General features: G+C 43.6%; 1 protein-coding gene and 1 non-coding gene across 3 annotated transcripts; both read left to right on the forward strand.

Moving 5' to 3' along the window:
- The first annotated feature begins 6,641 nt into the window (after nt 1–6,641).
- Nucleotides 6,642–22,535, forward strand: LOC119919485 (hepatitis A virus cellular receptor 2 homolog). 2 transcript variants are annotated; one of them, XM_038739929.1, is made up of 7 exons: nt 6,642–6,716; nt 7,886–8,227; nt 12,536–12,619; nt 15,667–15,719; nt 16,970–17,084; nt 20,605–20,641; nt 21,833–22,535. In XM_038739929.1, the coding sequence occupies exons 1-7, from the start codon at nt 6,668–6,670 to the stop codon at nt 21,951–21,953; spliced, it is 801 nt and encodes a 266-aa protein (XP_038595857.1). In that variant the 5' UTR covers nt 6,642–6,667; the 3' UTR covers nt 21,954–22,535. The 2 variants fall into 2 exon arrangements, with proteins under 2 accessions (XP_038595857.1, XP_038595858.1); XM_038739930.1 differs by lacking the exon at nt 12,536–12,619.
- Nucleotides 10,858–10,995, forward strand: LOC119920348. The gene has a single exon (XR_005448101.1). It is a non-coding gene; the product is annotated as a small nucleolar RNA SNORA7 (small nucleolar RNA).
- Nucleotides 22,536–23,869: the final 1,334 nt, after the last annotated feature.

Genomic DNA, 23,869 nt, shown 5'->3' on the forward strand with positions numbered 1-23,869 from the left:
TGATCAATTCCCCCTTATCTAGTCCCAGCGTCATTCGCTCATTCATTCAATCGTATTTACTGAGCACTTACTGTGTGCAGAGCACTGTACTAAGCGCTTGGGAAGTACAGGTTGGCAGCATACAGAGACGGTCCCTACCCAACAGTGGGCTCACAGTCTAGAAGGGGGAGACAGACGTCAAAACAAGTAATAATAATGATGATGATGGTATTTGTTAAGTGCTTACCGTGTGCAAAGCGCTGTTCTAAGCGCTGCGGGGGGGATACAAGGTAATCAGGTAGTCCCATGTGGGGCTCACCATCTTCGTCCCCATTTGACAGATGAGGGGACTGAAGCACAGAGAAATTGACTGACAAATGGCGGAGACAGGATTAGAACCCGTGACCTCTGACTCCCAAGCCCGGGCTCTTTCCATTTATTTATTTTACTTGTACCTATCTATTCTATTTTATCTTGTTAGTATGTTGTTTGCTTTTGTTCTCTGTCTCCCCCTTCTAGACTGTGAGCCCACTGTTGGGTAGGGACTGTCTCTCTAGATTGCCAGCTTGTACTTCCCAAGCGCTTCGTACAGTGCTCTGCACACAGTAAGCGCTCAATAAATACGATTGATTGATTGATTGATTGACTGCTTGTGGCCCAGGAGGTGCCGTTCAGAGCAGCGAGGCGAGGAGTGTTTTCGGGTGGGCAGGCCCAGCGGGCGCGGGGGCTTCCCCTCTTATTACCAGTGAATCATCGCCGAGCAAAATCTTCCGGGAAAGGGAGGGAAACCCCGGCTGCTGGGCGAAGGGGAAGGCCTCGGGCAGGGAAAACCGTCTTGGACGACCAGGTTGACCCAAGTGATGCCCGGCCCACGTCATCCCCCGGGCCTGGAATGCCCTCCCTCTGCCCATCCGCCCAGCTAGCTCTCTTCCTCCCTTCAAGGCCCTACTGAGAGCTCACCTCCTCCAGGAGGCCTTCCCAGACTGAGCCCCTTCCCTCCCCTCCCCCTCGTCCCCCTCTCCATCCCCCCCATCTTACCTCCTTCCCTTCCCCACAGCACCTGTATACATGTTTGTACATATTTATTACTCTATTTATTTTACTTGTACATATCTATTCTATTTATTTTATTTTGTTAGTATGTTTGGTTTTGTTCTCCGTCTCCCCCTTTTAAACTGTGAGCCCACTGTTGGGCAGGGACTGTCTCTATATGTTGCCAATTTGTACTTCCCAAGCGCTTAGTCCAGTGCTCTGCACACAGTAAGCGCTCAATAAATACGATTGATGATGATGATGATGATAAACACGCCCACCTAAGAGACCTTTGTCTCACCCCATGGGCCCTCAGAAAGGCAGCAGGATGATGATGATGACGATGATGGCATTTGTTAAGCGCTTACTATGTGCGAAGCACTGTTCTAAGCACTGGGGTGGATACAAGGTGATCAGGTTGTCCCACGTGGGGCTCACAGATGAGGTAACTGAGGCACAGAGAAGTTAAGTGGCTTGCCCAAAGTCACACAGCTGACACGTGGCAGAGCTGGATCTTCTAGACTGTGAGCCCACTGTTGGGCAGGGACTGTCTCTATAGGTTGCCAACTTGGACTTCCCAAGCACTTAGTCCAGTGCTCTGCACACAGTAAGCGCTCAATAAATACAATTGATTGATTGATTTAGAACCCATAATAATAATAATAATAAGAATAAGAATAAGAATAAGAATAAGAATGGCATTTGTTAAGTGCTTACTATGTGCAAAGCACTGTTCTAAGCGCTGGGGGGATACAAGGTGATCAGGCTGTCCCATGTGGGGCTCACAGATGAGGTAACTGAGGCACAGAGAAGTTAAGTGACTTGCCCAAAGTCACACAGCTGACAAGTGGCAGAGCTGGATTTAGAACCCATAATAATAATAATAATAATAATAATAATGGCATTTGTTAAGCGCTTACTATGTGCAAAGCACTGTTCTAAGCGCTGGGGGGATACAAGGTGATCAGGTTGTCCCACATGGGGCTCACAGATGAGGTAACTGAGGCACAGAGAAGTTAAGTGGCTTGCCCAAGGTCACACAGCTGACAAGTGGCAGAGTCAGGATTCAAACCCACGACCTCTGACTCCCCAAGCCCATGCTCTTTCCACTGAGCCATGAGCAGGACGGTTTGTTTAGTTGGGAAGCAGTGTGGCCTAATGGGTAGAGCCCGGGCTTAGGAGTTAGAAGGATCTGCTGTGGGACCTTGGATGATCACTTAATTTCTCTGGAGCCTCAATCAATCAATCAATCAATCAATCAATTGGATTTATTGAGCGCTTACTGTGTGCCGAGCACTGTACTAAGCACTTGGGAAGTCCAAGTTGGCAACCTATAGAGACAGTCCCTACCCAGCAGTGGGCTCACAGTCTAAAAGGGGGAGACAGAGAACAAAACCAAACATACTAACAAAATAAAATAAATAGACTAGATATGGACAATTATTATGTACAGAGCCTCAGTCACCTCATCTCTAAAAGGGGGGCTAAGGCTGTGAGCCCCATGTGGGACATGGGCTCTGTCCAACCTGTTTAGCTTGTATCTTGAGAAACAGTGTGGGTTAGTGGAAAAAGCACGGTGTGGGGAGTCGAAGGTAGTGGGTTTTAATCCCGACTCTGCCACCTGTCAGCTGTGTGACTTTGGGCAAGTCACGTCACTTCTCTGCCTTAGTTACCTCATCTGGAAAATGGGGATTAAGACCTGTGAGTCCCACGTGGGACAATCTGATAACCTTGCATCTACCCCGGTGCTTAGAACAGTGCTCGACACATAGTAAGAACTTAACAAATACCATCATCATCATCATCATCTCCCCCAGCACTTAGTACAGTGTCTGGCGCATAGTAAGGACTTAACAAATATATATATATTTTTTAAAAAGTTGGCCAGGGTACAGAGAATTGTGTGGTTTGGCGCAACTCATTCAAATTATTTATGCCTCAGTTCCCCGCAGGTGTAGGAGGAAAAATTAACTCACTCCCAGAATGAAGTGGGGGAGTGAGACGTTTTAACGCACTTGGCCAGTTTGAAGATGAGGTGTTGTATGCTGTGGGTAGAGGGTGGGAAGGAGAGGATCGACAGCTGGATGTATAAAGTGAAGCATCTTCAGATCATCGTGTTAAAATAGTCCACCTCACCCTATAATAATAATAATAATGGCATTTATTAAGCACTATGTGCAAAGCACTGTTCTAAGCACTGGGGAGGTTATAAGGTGATTATGTTGTCCATGGGGGGCTCGCAGTCTTAATCCCCATTTTACAAATGAGGGAACTGAGGCACAGAGAAGTGAAGTGACTTGCTTAAAGTCACACAGCTGACAAGTGGTGGAGCTGGGATTTGAACCCCTGACTTCTGACTCCAAAGCCCGGGCTCTTGCCACTGAGCCACGCTGCTATCCTATCATCATCAATCATATTTATTGAGCGCTTACTGTGTGCAGAGCCCTGTACTAAGCACTTGGGAAGTATAAGTTGGCAACATATAGAGACAGTCCCTACCCAACAGTGGGCTCACGGTCTCAAAGGGGGAGACAGAGAACAAAACCAAACATACTAACAAAATAAAATAAATAGAATAGATATGTACAAGCAAAATAAATAAATAAATAAATAGAGTAATAAATATGTACAAACATATATACATGTATGCAGGTGCTGTGGGGAAGGGAAGGAGGTAAGATGGGATGGAGAGGGGGACGAGGGGGAGAGGAAGGAAGGGGCTAAGTCTGGGAAGGCCTCCTGGAGGAGGCAAGCTCTCAGTAGGGCCTTGAAGGGAGGAAGAGAGCTAGCTTGGCGGGTGGGCAGAGGGAGGGCATTCCAGGCCAGGAGGTCGATGGCGGGACAGGCGAGAACGAGGTACTGTGAGGAGATTAGCGGCAGAGGAGCGGAGTGTGAGGGCTGGGCTGGAGAAGGAGAGAAGGGAGGTGAGGTAGGAGGGGGCGAGGTGATGGACAGCCTTGAAGCCCAGGGTGAGGAGTTTCTACCTGATGCGCAAATTGATTGGTAGCCACTGGAGATTTTTGAGGATGTATAAAGTGAAGCATCTTCAGATCATGGTGTTAAAATACTCCACCTCACCCTAGCCCTGTGACGACAAAGAGAAACACCACAGGCCCTCGGGCCAGCCAAAAGAGGGAACTAGCTGTTCTTTTCCATCCATCCCGGAGTGGCCCAGAGGTCCTGCCAGAGCCATGCCAGCTGACTACAGAAGCAGACAGCGCTTCTGGTGCCCGGCTGACTGACCGGTTGCATGGCACGCCGCAGTTTCGACCCTGCACCCTGGATGCATCAAAAGCAGGACACTGGCCACTCTTTGCCACCTGGAAGCCCCAGCCAAGTCCTCTTGATTCGGTGCTAAAAAAGCACGTGCTCTGAAGCAATTCACCCCAGGATTGGCGATCCAGCAGTTTTTCTCTCCTGTTATAATGTACTCTCCCAAGCGGTTAGTACAGTGTTCTGCACATAGTAAGTGCTCAATAAATATGACTGACCTTTCCCACTTTCCATTCTCTTCTCCCTACTATCTGTGAATTACGTTGGGCGTATCTCCCCCACAAGATTTTAAGCTGCTTGAGGACAGGGTGCTGAATTGCACTTTCCAAGCGCTTAGTACAGTGCTCTGCACACAGTAAGCGCTCAATAAGGTCAGTTGAATGAATGAATGTCTTTCGTGTTAATATCTTTCCCTCTAGACTGAAAGCTCATTATGGGCAGAGAACATATCTGCTAATTTGGTTGTATTGTACTCTCCGAAGGGCGTAGTACAGTGCTCTGCACATAGTAAGCACTCAGTAAATACCACTGATTGAATGATTAATCTTTCACACTGGTGCCTTGTCCAGACTATTCTGCTTACTTTAACCCTTGGTTTCCCCCTCTCTGAAACTGATGAAGAACTGCTTGTTCTTTACCTAGTTATGCAGAGAAACTGAGTGGTGAATATCAGTAGAGTAGAAAACCCAAATTCCATTGTGCCAGTGGTCACCCATGCACAAATTGAGATTTGAAAATAAAAGGGGTAAAGAAGGAGGAGTTTTTTGTATAGGCTCACATTTTTTCTATGACATTTAGTTTCTAGCACTTCATGTCCCAAGAATGCCCGGGGTGGAGGAACTGGGGGTGGCAGAGGACCCCCGCAGTGCACTGTCCTACTTACTGTGTTGGGCTGTGGATTCGTAAGGGGGGAACCTTGCAATGGCCGTGAGAACTCTAGGCCTCTTGCAAGCCTGGCAATGGGTCCCAGTGAATTTGCTGACCGTTTATTCATCATCAGTTGACATAAGGGAGGGAAAGACATGGATGAGCAAAGTGACTTGCTAGAGGGCACCATATTAAAGGTAGGATCTGGGAGCAATACAGTATCAGTCCACACCCCTTTACAGAGAAGGACCCACTATAGTGACTGACCACAAGTTTCTTTACTTGACTCTGTTGTAACACCAATATCCTCACATCACTAGAACTCATTCTGTTGATTGCTTGGTCTGGAAGTTCCATTCAAGAACCATATAGATGACTAAGAGCTTGGTTTGGGACATCAGACATTGCTCCTGTCCCAATGTGTTGTAGAGAAAGGTGGCCATTCATTTTCAGATTGAAGAGCAGATTAGTTCAAAACAAGCCCATACTATAGTGCTTGATCTATGTTTCTTGCGCATCAGGCAGAAACTCCTCACCCTCGGCTTCAAGGCTGTCCATCACCTCGCTCCCTCCTACCTCACCGCCCTTCTCATCTTCTGCAGCCCACGCCACACCCTCCACTCCTCCGCCGTTAATCTCCTCACCGTGCCTCGTTCTCTCCTGTCCCGCCATCGACCCCCACGTCATCCCCCGGGCCTGGAATGCCCTCCCTCTGCCCATCCGCCAAGTTAGCTCTCTTCCTCCCTTCAAGGCCCTACTGAGAGCTCGCCTCCTTCAGGAAGCCTTCCCAGACTGAGCCCCTTCCTTCCTCTCCCCCTCGTCCCCCTCTCCAGCCCCCCCATCTTACCTCCTTCCCTTCCCCACACCACTTGTATATATGTATATATGTCTGTACATATTTATTACTCTATTTATTTATTTATTTATTTTACTTGTACATATCTATTCTATTTACTTTATTTTGTTAGTATGTTTGGTTTTGTTCTCTGTCTCCCCCTTTTAGACTGTGAGCCCACTGTTGGGTAGGGACTGTCTCTATATGTTTCCAACTTGTACTTCCCAAGTGCTTAGTACAGTGCTCTGCACACAGTAAGCACTCAATAAATATGACATTGATTGATTGATTGATTCCTTCTAAGATCACGAACTGTGGATAACCCCAATAGGGTAAGGATCATTTTCCTCCATATTTTATCTGAGATATCATATTGCTCTTTCCAATTCTCAGCAGCACCCCTTTTCCTTTACAGGAAGACTATGTGGTTAGAAGTAATACTTGGTGGCTAAACCCCAAATATGATGTTTTCCTTTTCTTCATTTCCTGAACGTAAAGACCCTGCAGTTATGAGCTAATAACGCTTAGAGGAACTGTTTCAACTTTGTGTCTCTCGGGTGATCATCATGTGACTTGACCCAGGGGCAGTCATTCATGAGGAGCAGAAGTTAAATTGGGGAATTAAACCCTGGGTGCTGTGAATAAACCCGTCTGTTCCCTGGCTTTTCTTCAGCAGATGGCATGTCTCTTCATTTCTTACTCAGCTGGATCCTGACGCTGATAATTACAGGTAAAGAAACAGAGGCTCTATTACAACTTTGTAGATAAGAAAGGATGACAGAAAGGGCTGGAAGGTTCAGTAATTATAAGTATAATAACAATTCCGGTATTTCTTAAGCGCTTACTACGTGCCAGGCACTGTATTAAGCACTGGGGTGGATACAAGAAAACTGGGTTGGACACAGTTCCTGTCCCACATGGGGGCTCACAGTCTTAATCCCCATTTGACAGATGAGGTAACTGAGGCACAGAGAAGTGAAGTGACTTGACCAAGGTCTCACATCAGTCAAGTGGCGGAGTTGGAATTAGAACCCAGGTCCTCTGACTCCCAAGCCCCTGCTCTATCCACTAGGCCATGTTACTTCTCTAGTAACTTTATGAGAAGCCTATTTTTTGTTTTTGGCTCTCTCATTACAATGTAAACTGCGTGTGGATTGGGAACATGCCGCTTCTTTATTCTGAACTTCCCAAATGCCTAATACAGGCCACAGTCCCAAGTGGACACTCAATAAATGTTACCATTACTACTTCTATGGGAAGGCTGTTGTTGTCACTTGGTAACTGATGGGATCAAAGTGCCGGGAAGTGTCTGCGGGCTGAAATGAAAGCATGCTCTTTTTCACTGTTTCTACCTAGAGTTCATACTTGTATTTTCAGGGCTTAGCTAAGTGATAGTGTTATGATTAATATTTAATCCAGCGGACAAATAATTTAGTTATTTTCCTAGGGAACAACTATTACTCTTTATTATTTTACCCAGTCATAGTGACTTACCCCTGAAGAACTAACGATATTTCATCTACTGTCTCCGTTACAAAACCAGAATCCTCACAGTAGAACCATTATTCATGTAAATCATTGATGATATTTATTGAGTGCTTACTTTGTGCAGAGAACCGTACTAAGTCCTTGGGAGAGTACAATTAAGTTGGTAGATGCAATCCCTGCTCTCAAGGAACTTAAGGTCTAGCAGGAAAGACAGACATTAAAATAAATTGCAGGTAATGGAAGTAACTGAATACAGGGATATGTACAAATGTGCTGTGGCGATCATGAGTGTCATTTAGGGAACATTCATTTGAACATTTTATTTGGACTCCTTGTTTTAGCTCTTACAAAATATAGCCACTCCTCTCCATTATTTATCTTTTACTGTTATTATTTTACCTTTTCCCACAGATCTCTCAGTATCTGAAAAAATAGTGAAAAAAGTGGGTGACGATGCCACGTTACCCTGCTCATACTTGGTGCAAAATCCAAATGACCTCACATCCGTGTGCTGGGGCCGTGGAAGATGCCACTTAAATGGCTGTGGGGATACAATCGTCAAGACGGATGGAAAGAAAGTGATCTTCCAAAGCAACAGCAGATACAATTTAAAGGGGAATCTCCTCAAAGGGAATGTTTCTCTGACTATAACTGGGGTGACAAAAGCAGATAGCGGGATGTATTGCTGCCGGGTAGAGATCGCTGGTTGGTTTAACGATGAGAAAAATAACCGGGAACTGGAGATTTGGCAAGGTGAGTTCTCTCCTCTAAGAACATCTCACAGGGTATAAGTCTGTGGACAGATATGGAAACATACCAAATTTCTTTTCAAAATTCTGATTCTCTGATGAAGGATGACTGTGTTGCCCTCATTGGTTGGCCAGCTCTTGGTAGCCTCTTGTGAAGTCGTTTCGATCTTTAATTCCATAAGAACTGAAAAGCAGTTTGTACAGCTTTTCTCATCACTAATTTTTGCACTGCGAAAGTGGGCCAGATTAATCCTGCCGTGGGCTGTGGGGCCTCTATGTCTTGTGGACCCCTCTCCTCATGGTGCTATTACATCATGTGGTGCAGTGATGTCATTATATCACTTGGCACAAAGCACTGCAGTGCAGTGCAGTGACATCATTATACAGACACTGCTTGTGATGTCATGGAGGCCTTCTCTCTGGTTTCATCTTGGTCCTGCCTCCACTCCAAAGTCATTACCTTGCCCTGGGGGATAAAGAGGGCTGTTGGGCAAGACTGCAGAGCACAAGAGACACACCTGGAGAGAAGCACCCCATGCTGGCTCCCCCGCCTCACTTTGGGCCCCCAGAGTATGGGAGAAGTGAGCCAAGTGACTCTCCCAATTCTGCCCTGCCGCCCCAAGTCACAAAGATAGGCAGTGCAAAAGCCACGGCTGACAATCAATCAGGCAATAAATGGTGTTTATTGACTGTTTGCTGTCTACAGAGCATGGTACTAAACTTTTGGGAGAGTACAGTAAACAGAGTTGGTAGACCCGTTTCCTGCCCACAAGGAGCTTAATAGTCCTAGAGGGGATGACAGACATTAAAATAAATTATGAATATGTAAATAAATATAGTGGGTCTGACAAAGTATACAAATCCAAGTTCAAGAGCAATGCAGAAGGGAGAAAGAGTAGGGAAAATGAAGGTTTCATCATGGAAGAGCTCTTGGGGAAATCGTGATTTTAATAAGGCTTTGAAGGTGAAGAGGGTGATGGTTTGTCAGATGTGAATGGTCAAGAAATTCCAAGCCAGATGAAGGCTGTGGACAAGGGGTTAGGGGTATGCTAGACGAGATCGAAGTATGGTGAGGAGGTTAGCATTAGAGGAGCAAAGCATGCAAGGCTCGGTTGTAGTTGAAAATTAGGGAAGTAAAGTAAGAGGGGATGTGCAGATTGAGTACTTTAAAGCTGACATAAGGACTTTCCATTTGATGTGGAATTAGATGGCTCACCACTTGAAATTTTTGAGTGGGGAGACATGGACTGAGATTTTTTTAGAAAAGAGATCTAGGCAGCAGAGTGAATTAAGGACTGGAGAGGGGGTAGACAGGAGGCAGGATGGTAAGTGAAGAGGCTGATGCAGTACTCAAAGCAGGTTATGACAGGGTTTGGATCAGCATGGTAGCAGTTTGACTGGAGAAGAAAAGACAGATTTTAGCGATGTGAAAGTAGAACTGACAGGATTTGGCAACAGTTAAAATATGTGGGCTGAATGAGAGAGACGAGTCAAGGATAATGTAGCTTATTGGGAAGAGCATGAGCTTGGGAGTCAGAGGACATGGATTCTAATCCCGGCTCTGCCTCTTGTCTGCTGTGTGACCTTGGGCAAGCCACTTAACTTCTCTGTGCCTCAGCTACCTCATCTGTGAAATGGAGATTAAAACTGTGAGCCCCTCACGGGACAACCTGATTACCTTGTATCTGCCCCAGTGCTTAGAACAGTGCTCGGCCCATAGTAAGGACTTAACAAATACCATAATGATAATAATAATCATTATTGTTATTATAAAGGGAAGTTAAGGACACTTTCTACAGTGTTGGGAAAGATGGGGTATTACAGGGCTTGGCTGGGAAGATGAGGCATTCTGTTTTGGACGTGTTAAAGTTGAGGTTTTAGGGGGACATCCAGGTAGAGATGTCCTGCCAATCAGGCATCCCATCTCCTTTTCCCAGTTTGGGAGGCCCATGCTGGATACTACCCTGTCCCCATGGCGTAGAGGGGGTTCTTAGTGGAGGTTGGAATGATGTCCCCCTGTTATTTTCCCAGCTCCACCCTGCTTTCCTCCCCCCATGTAGATAAGTAGCCTTGGCCCGATTCTCCACTGGAAAGCTGGGGTGGCCTTGTGCCCTTTTGTATCCTCGTGTCACCTGCTTACGGTGTCTCTCCTGGCAATGCCTTGGGTGCAACCTCTGTTGTGCCTCTGACCAGCTATTTCTGTTCACAATAGTGTGAGGGCTAGTCCACAATAATTGTGCAGTTCAATCATTTGACTGATGCATGGTCAGCATGACTGGAACGCTCTATTTTTAGGTTGGAGTGGAACACAACTGTTTGTCCAGACAAATAACAGATCTGAAGCCAAAAAATTGAATGTTGTATTCTCCCAAGCGCTTAGTATGGTGTTCTGCCCACAGTAAGTGCCCAATAAATATCGTTGATCGATTGATTGGCTAGCTAGGGGAAAGGGTGACAGAAGGAAGCTGTAGGAAGAGCCAAAAGACATTAATGATTATCAATCAGTTGTATTTATTGAGTGCTTACTCTGTGCAGAGCACTGTACTATGCCCTTTGGGGAATACAGTAGAATTAGTAGATAAGATCCCCAGTCTCAAGGATCTTTCAATCTAACCAAGTTTAAAGAAATGTACACCCCTCTCAGAGTCACACCTGGAGAGTTTCCAGTACTCTACCAGTCTCAGCTATGGGAGGGAGAGTCAAGCAGAGACCTATCCATTCCATTCCTAGCTTGGGCAGTGGCTAGCAAGTGGAAGGCAATCTGCTACAAGTCAAAACTCACCTGTGCTGGGCAGCAGCGGCATGGAAGAGAGTTGAGGTGGCGACTCGAGTTTACTGTGCGGAAGGCAGCAATGGTAAACCACTTCCATGTTTTTACCAAGAAAATTCTATGGATCCACTACCAGAACAATTGCAGATGGAGAGAGGGGTGTTTTGGGAGAGATGTGTCCGTGGTGTCGCTATGGGTCAGAAACGACTCGACCGCATAAGACAGGACAAGACATAAGAGCCACTGAAGACTTGGATTTAACTCCTGAATGGGTTTTTTTTTATAATGGCATTCATTAAGCGCTTAATATGTGCAAAGCACTGTTCTAAGCGCTGGGAAGGTTACAAGGTGATAGGTTGTCCCCCGGGGGGCTCACAGTCTTAATCCCCATTTTTTACAGATGAGGTAACTGAGGCTCAGAGAAGTTAAGTGACTTGCCCAAAGTCACACAGCTGACAGTTGGCGGAGCCAGGATTTGAACCCATGACCTCTGACTCCAAAGCCCGGGCTCTTTCCACTGAGCCACGCTGCTTCTCATTTTCATTTTGAAGACTAGCACATGGAAAATGCTAGTTATAAACAAAGCCTCACAAGTTTGAACAAACATGGGAAGGTTGTCTGACCTTAAGAAAAGAAGCTCGGGTAGGAATAAGGATGTTAAATGATTAGGAAGACTAATGAATATTCCTGAACCTTGGTTCCGGTGAGTCCGATCAATCCATCAATCAATTGAACACAACTGTGTGCAGAGCACTGTACTAAGCACTTAGGAGAGTATAATATAGCAATATAACTGAGTTGATAAACATGTTCCCTGCCCACAGTGAGCTTATAGTCTTGTCCTGGATGGTGAAAGCTCCAAGTAGCTTTAGGCTGAATTTGGCCCCTTCCCTGTCCCACTTGGAGGGTACATGCCCACTCTCTTAAGGCAAAGCTGTAATAAACCCGGACAGAAGATTCAAGAGGTGAGGGTAGATGTGGTGACTAAGTTTTTAGTTAACTGTGGCACAATCCCTGCAGCTGGGCAAGTCCCCAGGTGTTTCTATGTTAGTTAATTCAGCTCTGCCCCACTAAAGTTTGGCTAATGGTCAGGAAACTGTGGAAATAACAGCACAGGCAAATGTTTTTTAGGTAATGAGGGCCGAAAGGTTTTTGTTGACTTGTGCTTCTGTTGTAGCTCATTATGGGCAGGGAACGTGTCTGATTCTGTTGTACTGTACTCTCCCAAGTGCTTAGTAAGTGCTCTGCACATAGTAAGGGCTCAGTAAATTCAATTGATTGATTATACTTTTCCAAGTGGTTAGTAAAGTGAAGTGCTTAATAAATATTATTTCCATAATCAGTGGCAAGAAATGCTAATTGTAGGGCTAAATGCTCATGAATAAATTTTGGAACTCAGTGCTAGCCCAACAGATTATGAGATTTTGGGTTACATTGTTCATTTTCCATTTCTAGAAATTTGTATTTATTGTGATTTTTGCTTAATTAAAATGAATTTTTTTTGTTAGACTCTTCACTGTTTTATTTTATTTGTAATGCCAGCCAAGCCTTCTCCTGTTCTAACCACAGCCAAGGGTACCACTTCAATTCTTCCAGCTAATGTCCCCACGGAGGAACACAATTCAGGTAACATGCCGGGCAGAGACGCTCTCATCTTAATTCTGGACTTGGGAGAATTCTTAATGGGAGCAAGAAAAAGTCAGAGCTAGAATGACTTACAACCCTTTGACTTTGCGTGTGAAGTGATAACAGGGCATGAGTATATGTGAGAAGATTGACAGGTAAGACAAATGTCAAGAGGTAGGGAAGTCTTCAAGCCATTGAGTCTTCTCCCCCTTCTAGACTGTGAGCCCACTGTTGGGTAGGGACTGTCTCTATATGTTGCCAACCTGTACTTCCCAAGCGCTTAGTACAGTGCTCTGCACACAGTAAGCACTCAATAAATACAATTGATTGATTGATTGAGTGCCATTTTCCAGAAGAATGGCCCCTGGAGGGTGGAGGGGAAGAAGGAGAAGTGAGGGAGGGACAAAGTGACAGTGAAGTGGGTTTTCAGCTTGATGTGATAAATACCGCAGGGAATACTCACGCTGAAAACCCCTAACCTTAGTGAATTACACTGAATTACTTGATGTCAGACACACAAATCAAATTTTTCTTTTATATTTGGAAATAATTCAGGCCTGGGAGGCAGGAGACCTGGTTCTAATCCTGACTCCATCACTTGCCTGTTGTGTGACCTTATCCAAGTCACTTAACTTCTCTGTGCTTCAATTCCCTCATCGGCTAAGTGGAGATTAAATACCTGTTGTTTTTCCTGTAGGCTGTGAGCCTAGTAAAGAAACTGTGTCTGATCTGATTGCATTGTATCTACCCCCTTGTTTAGTTCAGTGCTTGGCACATAATAATAATTATGGGATTTGTTAAGTGCTTACTATTCAGTGCTTGGCACATAGTAAGCCCATTATTATTATTGTTATTATTATTACTTTGCAACTGCTGGTTCCAAAGTCCTTTACTCATTCTGGAAACCTATAATTTTTAAGAGCATTTTAGAATTTATCTGAAAAGCTACAAGCAGTAACATAATCTAGCTTGACCAAAAATACTGTAATCTCATGAAAGTGAGAATTGGATATGAAAGTCTTGGGAAGATGTTCAAGAACATTGTAATGATAATAATAACAATGATGATGATGATGATGATAATAATAACAATTGTGGAATTAGAAAAATGTCTGCTTTGTATCAAGCACTGTGCTAAGCGCTGGAGTAGATACATGATAAGCAGACCAGAAACAGCCCCTGTCATACATGGGGCTCACTGACTAGGGGGAAACATGGACAGGTAGGTATTTAATCCCCATTTTACAAATGAGGAAATGGAGGCATGGAGGAATTAAATGATTTACTTAAGGTCAAATTGAAAGCACATCTTATTTTTGACACTAGGTCATGCTTCTTCTCTACATCAGACCTTCCTCTCTTTCCAGAGTGGACATTTTTTTCTGTGGTGAAGATCCATGTTTACTTAAGTCCCACCACGTGTTTTCATGTTTTAAATTCCCTTTTAGGTAATACAATAACCTAAGCACAGCTATAAGATAAGAGTAAGATAACCCCTACCTTACAGATGGGGTAATATTTGACCTGTCTGTGAAGGCTATACCTATGCCTTAGAAGGATTTAGAAAGGATCTTGCCAAGTCTGTTTATAGTCAGGGTACTCAAAACATAATCACTTAGTCAAAACAGAATAGACCTTTAGCTCCCCATGTTGTCTAAAGAGATTCAGAGGTATTATCAGCCAGAAATATCAACAATAAAAATAATTTTATTTCAGCAGCACTTATGTCTTAGTATTTACTGGGCTTTCTTCTGCCCTTCACTCCGGGAGGATTACTGAGAGCTCATCATGGGCACAGGATGTGTCTGTTTATTATTGTATTGTACTCTCTCAAGCGCTTGGTACAGTGCTCTGCACACGGTATGCATTCAATAAATACAATTAAATGAATGAATGAATGATAGTGAAGAGAAAAAGGGAAGTCCACAGTCTGCTCTTCTTGACCCTTTTGGCTCAGTGTAGCCCTGGATTGTGGTGGGGGCTTGCTCTCTGGGTAACACCAGCCCATGTGATCTGAATGTGGCAGTTGAAACAGGAGAAAAGTTAGGTGACTTCTGATGGGCTGTCCTAATGTAAGTTTTTTGTTAGGTTTTCGTGACTATTCTTGATTCCAAAGATTATACAGGAGATAGGGCAGATCTTATTTAAACCAGAGCACTTCCTAAAGAAGTGAGCTTTGAGTTGATTGGGCAAAATTGGCATTCTAATCCCAGCTCTGCCACTTGTCTGCTGGGTGACCTTGGCCAAGTCACTTAACTACTCTGGGCCTCTTCTGTAAAAGAGGGATTAAGGCTGTGAGCCCCATGTAGGGCATGGACTGTGTCCAACTTAATTAGCTTATACAGTGCCTGGCACATAATAAGCACTTAATAAATGCCATAAAAATAAAAAAAGGGGAAAGAGGTGGCTTCAAGATGGAATTGGAAACTAGTCCAGGCTTAATGACCTTATCAGGAATGGCATGGAGAGGTGGCTGGCCTCCATGCACCTCATCTACTTTGTATAAGAATGAAGATGAGTTAATGATACTCAGGAATCTTCTAAGTTTTATTACAGTAGAAATTTGATAAATGAGCCCAAGGATTGTGTAGATAACCAAAAATTTGGATCTGATAACCAAACAAAATTGAATGGGAAGGGTCATAACCGCTTTGTGCCAATTAAAGCAGTTCAGAGAATAGACTTTTACTTCCTTGTAGACAAAAGGAACCATATGAAGGTTCACTCTGACTGGGTTTCTTTTGCTCTTGGCATGCTCTCTCAGTATGAAGCTTCCTCATTTCTCATGGAGACTCTCCTGTTTTTTTTTTCTTGCAAAAAAACCTGCTAATCTTAAGGTTGATGAATATGTAAGAACACTGAGTTTACAATCAGTTATTTTTTGAAGCATCAGGAAACTTTTCTTACTTTTCCATTCGCATCTATTTTGTGGATCACTGCATTCATCAGCAGAGAGACCAACTTTCTCCAGATGATTAGACTATACAGAGACAAATCACAGCACCCCTTAGAGATTATAACTGGGTTTTACTCTCTTTGTTCTGCAGTGACTTTCACAAGAAATTACACTTCAAGCAGTCACCAGAATCAAACTTCAACCGTAAGCATCTATTTTCCTGCCAGAGCCCATCATTCCTGTGAGATCTGAAGGGCCCTGGGGTAACTGGATCAGTTTTGGGGGGTGCTGCAAGTTTTGATGACCTCCAAGGCAGGCCCAGGGGGAGCCCGGCTTTCCAGGAACAGCTCACAGCCCAGTTGGATCCTGAATCAGGCCTTGACTTAGCCTGTTTCTGTCTGAGTGGACCTATGGCCCAGAATAGATTCTCAAGGCCACTTTGAGCCTCCATTCTAGTCCCAGAGTTTATAATATAATAATAATGGCATTTGTTAGGTGCTTACTATGTGCCAAGCACTGTTGTAAGCGCTGGGGAGGATACAAACAAATTGGGTTGGACACAGTCCCTGTCCCACATGGGGCTCCCAGTCTCACTCCCCACTTTACAGGTGAGGTAACTGAGGCCCAGAGACGTTAAGTGACTTGCCCAAGGTCACACAGCAGACAAGTGGTGGAGCCGGGATTAGAACCCATGACTTTCTGACTCCCGGGCCTGTGCTCTGTCCACTAGGCCATAAATCCAAGTCACCATAAGGTTCAGGAGTACTAGTAGATTTTATCAGTGACAGTGGAGAGGGAGTCTTGCTGGAGGGGATTCCCTAAGACTGTCCTTAACTTCTGGGAATCCTGGGGTACCTAGAGGACCCACAATAATAATAATGATGATATTTGTTAAGCGCCTACTATGTGAAAAGCACTGTTCTAAGCACTGGGGGGATACAAGTTGTCCCACGTGGGGCTCAAAATCTTAATCCCCATTTTACAGATGAGGTAACTGAGGCACAGAGAAGTTAAGTGACTCACCCAAAGTCACACAGCTGGTAAGTGGCGGAGCCAGGATTAGAACCCATGACCTTTGACTCCCAAGCCCGTGCTGTTTCCACTGAGCCACGCTGCTTCTCACAAGACACAGTAGTCCCACTGCCAACAAACACTTTGCCTCTTTGGGGAATTTAGTAAGTTGTGGGTACCTGAACTGGTTTTTTGGGGGGTTTTAAATTTATTTCTTTGTTTCAACAGACAGTGTCTTGTGATCAATGCAATTTCACCTAAAAGAGAATATCTTTCTGAAATGGTTGCGTTTTACAGGTCGTCTCAGGGGAAGTGGGGGAGAACTTCTAGCTCAATGGCTCCTTGAGAGATGTGAGAAAACCGATCTCATCAATCTAGCAATGTATGTGAGACTTTTCTGTTCCAGACTCTTGCAACTTCAAATTTTGTTGGTGTTTCCCCAGAAAATGACAAAGGAGCCTCAAGACATGAACACAAGGGCAACAGCAGTGTATATTGGCATCAGTACCTTAGTTGGTTTATCTCTCTTCACGCTCCTTGCTGTAATTATTTTCAAAAGTAAGTAGATTCAGAAACACCTTCCACACTGCACTGGCCCCTGGAGGGGACCTCTTGGATAAGAAGCTTCACTTCCTTAGTTTAGATGGTATTTATTGAGCATTTCTTGTGTGCCAGGCACTGTACTAAGCCCTGGGACAGGTGCATCGTAATCAGTTGGTACCGTCCCTGTCCCACATGGAGCTCACAGTCTTAATCTCCATTTTACAGATGAGGTAACTGAGACAGAGAGAAGTTAAGTGACTTGCCCAAGGTCACACAGCAGACAAATGAGTGAGTTGGGTTCAGGATTCAGGTCCTCTGGGTTCACTTAGCTACCTAAATGCTGGGTTCTATGCCTTGATTTTCCTTGAGGGGCTGGATTCCTTGACACAATCACTATTGTTGAGTAAGTCTCAGAACAAAAACAGTAAAGTGAAGTCATTAAAAATATTTCCCTGCTACTATTTTTCCATATAGATTTGGAAAAAAACACCTTAGATGGGAAGCAGCGTGGCTCAGTGGAAAAAGCACAGGCTTGGGAGTCAGAGGTCATGGGTTCTAATCCTGGCTCCGCCACTTACCGGCTGTGTGACTTTGGTTAAGTCACTTAACTTCTCTGTGCCTCAGTTCCCTCATCTGTAAAATGGGGATTAAGATTGTGAGCCCCATGAAGGACAACCTGATTATCTTGTATCTCCCCCAGCGCTTAGAATAGTACTTGGCACACAGTAAGCGCTTAACAAATGCCATCGCTGTTATTATTATGGGTTTCGGGGGTGGGGTGTGTGTGTGTTGTGTGTGTGCTGTCTCTGATTATCTGGTTTAGGAGGCACATTTTAACTCCCTTGAAGCTGCAGGATTTTTTCTCAACTCACTCTTCAAAGGAAACACATGACAGGGAGAGCTCTCTGGCTTAGAGACTACTAGAAAACTCCAGTTGCCCCTGGTAATGATAATAATAACAATTATGGTACTTGTTGAGCCTTACTTGTGGGCCCAGTCCTTGTCCCACATGCGATCACACTCTTAATCCCCATTTTACAGATGAGGTCGCTGAGGCCCAGAGAAGTGAAGTGACTTGCCCAAAGTCACATAGCAGACACGTGGAGGAGCCAGGATTAGAACTCAGGTCCTTCGGACTCCCAGATTCGTGATCTATCCACTGAGCCCCACTGCTAAGCAGAGAGAGCAGGGCTGTCAACTCAGCCAAAAAGTGTCTCAATCAATCAATCGTATTTATTGAGCGCTTACTGTGTGCACAGCACTGTACTAAGCGCTTGGGAAGTACAAGTTGGCAACATATAGAGACAGTCCCTACCCAACAGTGGGCTCACAGTCTAGAAGGGGGAGACAGAGAACAAAACCAAGTCATCCTAAGTCTCCTGGCTTAGGATCTCTCGGGGCTGAGCAACTCTACCTACATTTCTGGGGTTCGTGAGTTAGGGTGTTCAAAGGGATGTTGGGGTCCATTGGGTGGGCACCAGCATTGCAACTGTTACTCCCCAGATACTCCACCCCAAATGGTGCTGTAGGGATGACTGAGGATGTGTGCAAGGAATCAATCAATCAGTGGTATTTATTGAGTCCTTACCATGCACAGAGCAGTTAAGTGCTTGGGAAAATACAGTACAACAAAGTTGGTAGCCGTGTTCCTTGCCCACAGTGAGCTAAAGCTTTCACTCTTCAGGAAGGTGCATACAATCCCGATGTCCCTTGTGACGGGGGATGTTGGTAAACTACTCCGTGGTTTAGACCAACAGTCACAGGCTTATATGGCTCTGATCCCCTCATGGAATGGGGGAATATTTGTGAGGAAAGGGACCATACCTCTTTGAATTCTTTATCTCTGGTGCTTAGCAGATCGCCAGGAAATACTGGCACTTTATTGGATGTTGACAGTTGCAGTAGGGTGGATGTTGGGTGAGATTGCAGGGAACAAACTCTACTCTGATTCTTGACCTAATAGTTGCAATTGTTTAAGATTAACCTCTGGCCGAATTTGAAGAATGAGGCTGATATGACTGATTTCCAAAGAACAACAAAACAAGCTGCCTTAAAGCAATGGAGCAAAGGACAGGGTACCTGTCCTCTGCTGGGTACCTGGGGTCTATTTCACTGCTTAGGTGCCTCACCATAAGAAGGTAGGCATAAAGTGTGTAAAATAAGCAGTAATAATCATCATTTTGGTATTTGTTAAGCACTTACTATGTGCAAAACACTGTCCTAAGTGCTGGGGAAGATACAAGGTAATCAGGTTGTCCCATGTGGCGCTCACAATCTTAATCCCCATTTTACAGCTGAGGTAACTGAGGCACAGAGAAGTTAAGTGACTTGCCCAAAGCCACACAGCTGACCAGCCGTGGAGCCGGGATTTGAACACATGACCTCTGACTCCCAAGTCCGTGCTCTTTCCACTGAGCCATGCTGCTTCTCTTAGTGGAAAGAGCACGGGCTTGGGAGTCAGAGGCTGTGGGTTCTAATCCTGGCTCTGCAACTTCTCAGCTGTGTGACATTGGGTAAGTCACTTAACTTCTCTGTGCCTGAGTTACTTCACTGGTAAAATGTAAAAAGTCTGTGAGCCCCACATGGGACAACCTGATTACCTTGTATTTACTTTAGTGCTTAGAACAGTGCTTGGCACATTATTATTATTATTATTACTATTATTATTAATAATAATAAAATAAGTCTTTGACAAGCATAGAAAATTGGGTAAAGTTGTGAGGAATGATTTGTAAAATGCTTTAGGCAATTTGAAGCTATGTGTTTATAAATATGACTGAAACTGGGAATGTAAATTCTTAATATCACTTCTCTTAATATTAGTACAGTGCTTATTTGGACGTTTTCATTCTTAAATTTGAAAATACCATAAATTGTGTTTTTTCACCACTAGAGAAATTCTAGAAGTGGTGAATTATTCATCCTCCTTAACAGGAGATATAACCCCCTCAGGCTAGCACCTGGAGAGTTTCCAGTACTCTACCAGCCTTGGCTTTGGGAGACAGAGCCCACTGTTGGGTAGGGACTGTCTCTATATGTTGCCAACTTGTACTTCCCAAGTGCTTAGTACAGTGCTCTGCACACAGTAAGTGCTCAATAAATACGATTGATGATGATGATGATGACAGAGTCAAGCGGAGGCATACCCATTTCATTCTTAGCTTGGGCAGGGGCTAGCGAGTGGAAGGCAATCTGCTACAAGTCAAAACTCATCTGTGCTGGGCAACAGCGGCATGGGAGAGAGCTGAGGAAGGAGGCTCAAGTTTACTACGTGGAAGAAGGCAATGGTAAACCACATCCATAATTTTACCAAGAAAACTCTATAGATACACTACCAGAATGATTGCAGATAGAGAATGGGGTGTTCTGGGAGAGATGCGTCCTGGAGTCACTATGGGTCGGAGACACTCGACAGCATAAGACAAAATGAGGGCTATAGATAGAAATTTATATTTAATCTTTTGTTTCATGCATCTACTTTTGAGGTCGTATTCAATTTTCACTTTATTACTGTTATATTTGCTTTGCTTTCTAGGGAATTTGAAAAATGGAGGCAAGTTGCAGAATTTAAGGTAAAATACTACTCTTAGATTCCATTCACATCCTAGGATCTGAGTTGAGCAGATTCTTCCCACAGAGGGTGCAATAAATAGAGCATTAGCAAGGACAGAAACCAGAAATGTTTTTTAAAGAATTCAAAGACATCTTAATGCAGAAACATGATAGGCAGTTAAAATTGGTTTCCTTGGACTCTGCCTTGGTTTTGATATTACATAGAAAATAATAGGTGATTTACTAGAACACAGAAAAGTTCCTGTTGCTAGAAACCCTTCATTATTTCCTGGAGATTATTTATAACCTCAAAAAGTATATCCCAAGATTGAAATCAGTTTTTAGTTAACTTTTTCACCAAACCTCGATGCTTGTTATATCATAGATTTGGATTGTATCACTATAAATATTTTGCATTTTTCTCCAAAGTTCTCATTTTCTCTTCTCAATCTATACTTTTAATACCCTTAATGCATAAGGCAACATACCCAGCAGATCAAAATACAGATCATACCCACTCAAATTTGTGTGAGTTTTTACTTCAAGTACACTTTCAAATTTGAAATTCCTAATGCCTGCTCTATATGTTCTTTCAGTGGCTTTGTGAAAGTGCACAGTATTAAAAGATGACATTAATACATCAGTGAAATGACTTTTGATCGACAGGCAATGAATGAAATGCTCAATTTGTAACCAAGTCTTCTCTTTTATGAGTAATTGCCATGAAAATCTATAGCTGAATTTGATGTATTCAATTTGAACCATTTTCCAAATGGATTTTCAATCAGTGGGTGTTGCAGTTGTCAACATGACTACAACTGATTGGAGATAAATACTGTTTTGTAACAGGCTTCATGGTGCAAATTCCAGCCACCCAGACATTCCTCTCCCTAATCTTCCCCTCCCCCTTCTTTCCCAGCATTCAGATCCCATCCCAGCTAGTCCTCTGATCCTGACTACAAGGACACACGAAGGAGAAGTGACCAACTTCCATTCTCTCCAGTTTAGTTTTCCAGGACTCAGTGAAGACTGACAAAATGCTGGGTTGTTTGCTTCTTTTTTCTTTTCTCTCCTTAACTCCTAAACAGGCATCCTGAACCTGAAAAGCTTTGAGTTCTTCTGATGTCTACCACCTCTGTTTTTAAATTTGTTTGCATGGTCTGTTCCCTGGGTCTGTAATCATGAAGCTGTTTAATATTCTCTTTCTACAGTGCCATCTCAAAGTTCAGTCCCCAACGCCCAGGGACACAGTTGGCAATGGAAGAAAGGCCCCACACGGAGGAAAACGTCTACAGCATAGAGGAAAATGCTTATGAAATAGAAGATGGGTAGGGATCCCCAGGGAGTTTTGATGACCAAAGCAGCTAATACAGAAAATCACTCACCACATCCATATGTGTTTCATTTTCAAGACATCTAATGGTTTCAGATCTTGTTTCCCCTTTCAGGGAATCAACACGACATGCTGAGAGACCCTTATGCATAATGAGCTATGAACTCTGAATATTGCATTGTTAACATTATAGCAGTACCAACCTTTTATATGACTAGGAGCCCAGGAGCTCCCACAGAACTCTGTTATATTGTACTCTCCTAAGCACTTACTATAGTGCTCTACACATAGTAAGTGCTCAGTCAATACCATTGATTTACTGATTGGTAACACTTGTGTTAAATGGTGGGATAAGATTTACAATGAGGTCTTCAAATACAGTTCAGCATTAAACCTGTGCTTATCATAACCCAAATGCTTTAGCAGACATTTGAGAATGGGATTGGGAATCAGCAGATCTGTAATCTAGTCTAGGCTGAGGTACTTTTCTGCTGAGTGTCCTAGACCAGGTAACAACTTCTCTGTACCTCAACTTCCTCCATCATAAAATGGGGATAAAATACCTATTCCCCCCCCTGGTTTAAGCCTGTTAGCCCCATGTAGGGCAGGGACTGAATCCAATCTATCTGGAATCCACCCTAGTGTTTAGCACATAATAAGCACTTAATAAATACCATCACAAAGAGAAGAATGAATAATAATAGCAGGATACTCAAACAACTGCGGATTGGTGAACTGAAATTGGATACAAACAAGGAGGGGAGGGTACAACAAATTTCTTAAAGACCCAGCAATGGCAAGTTTCTATAAAATGTTTTTCCAATTTATCTGAAAACATAGAGCAGAAATGAACTGAGTTTTCCACTTGTTGTGATTACAGAGAGCTTATAGTGGATATCCTATTCCTAGTGAGACAAGAATATCCTAGGGGAATTATCTTTCCACTAATAAAATCCTTTGGGGGCAGTTTTGGGGAATAAATCATTTTGATATGAAGGATGTACTATTCATGCATTCATTCATTTGTATTTATAGAGCTCTTACTGTGTGCAGAGCATTGTACTAAGTGCTTGAAAAGTACAATTCAGCAATAAAGAGAGACAATCCCGGCCCTCAGCAGGCTTACAGTCTAGAAGTAAGACCTTCCTAATTCAGAAATACTTAAGAAAAATTTAAAAAATGAAAAATGATGAATTTGCAAAAAATGAAAAAATTTTTTTTTGCAAAGTGGACTATAGAAAACTCTTAAGGACAGACTTTTTTCCCAAATATATAATTTTTTGTGAGCCTAAAGTTTTCTTGAAAAAGCCCTTTCAAGGTAAGTTCAGAGCCACCTAAGGAAGGAGGCAAAATTCTTGTTTGATAATTTGTTCCACTTTCCCCATCTTCAAAGCCTTATTAAAAGCACATCTCCTCCAAGAAGCCTTTCCTGACTAAGTCTTCATTTCCTCTTCTCCCTCTCCTTTCTGTGTGGCCCTTGCACTTGGATTTATACCCTTTATTCACCCCACCTTCAGTCCCCATAGCACTTGTGTAGATATCCGTAATTTATTTTAATATCTATCTCCCTCTAGCCTGTAAGCTTCTTTTGGGCAGGGAATGTGTCTACTAACTCTGTTATATTGTATTCTCCCAAGCACTCAGTTCAGTAATTGCAAACAGTAAGTGCTTAATAAATATGATTGATTGATTAATTGATTGATCACTATTTTCAAACTGACTGCTGCAATTCCAAGTGTTTCCCTCTTCCCCTTGTTAGACCTGAACACACTTAGCCTTTCCCAGTTACCAAGGCCACACCTTTCTACTGGAGATTTAAAGAATAATAGCTAGTGATTCTGCACTAACATCTACACTTTTACAGTACCCTAGACTGTAAATCATTAGTGCTTATTAACTGAAATGCATCTATTTT

This window comes from Tachyglossus aculeatus, chromosome X1 (genome assembly GCF_015852505.1).
Source record: "Tachyglossus aculeatus isolate mTacAcu1 chromosome X1, mTacAcu1.pri, whole genome shotgun sequence".
In the NCBI taxonomy this organism is placed as follows: domain Eukaryota; kingdom Metazoa; phylum Chordata; class Mammalia; order Monotremata; family Tachyglossidae; genus Tachyglossus; species Tachyglossus aculeatus.

Excerpts from the sequence above, each read along its gene's own strand:
- LOC119919485 (XM_038739929.1), top strand. The coding sequence starts at position 6,668 with ATGTCTCTTCATTTCTTACTCAGCTGGATCCTGACGCTGATAATTACA. Across the intron at positions 12,620-15,666 it reads CACGGAGGAACACAATTCAG|TGACTTTCACAAGAAATTAC; the intron begins GTAACATGCCGG and ends TTTGTTCTGCAG. Across the intron at positions 15,720-16,969 it reads ACCAGAATCAAACTTCAACC|AAAATGACAAAGGAGCCTCA; the intron begins GTAAGCATCTAT and ends GTGTTTCCCCAG.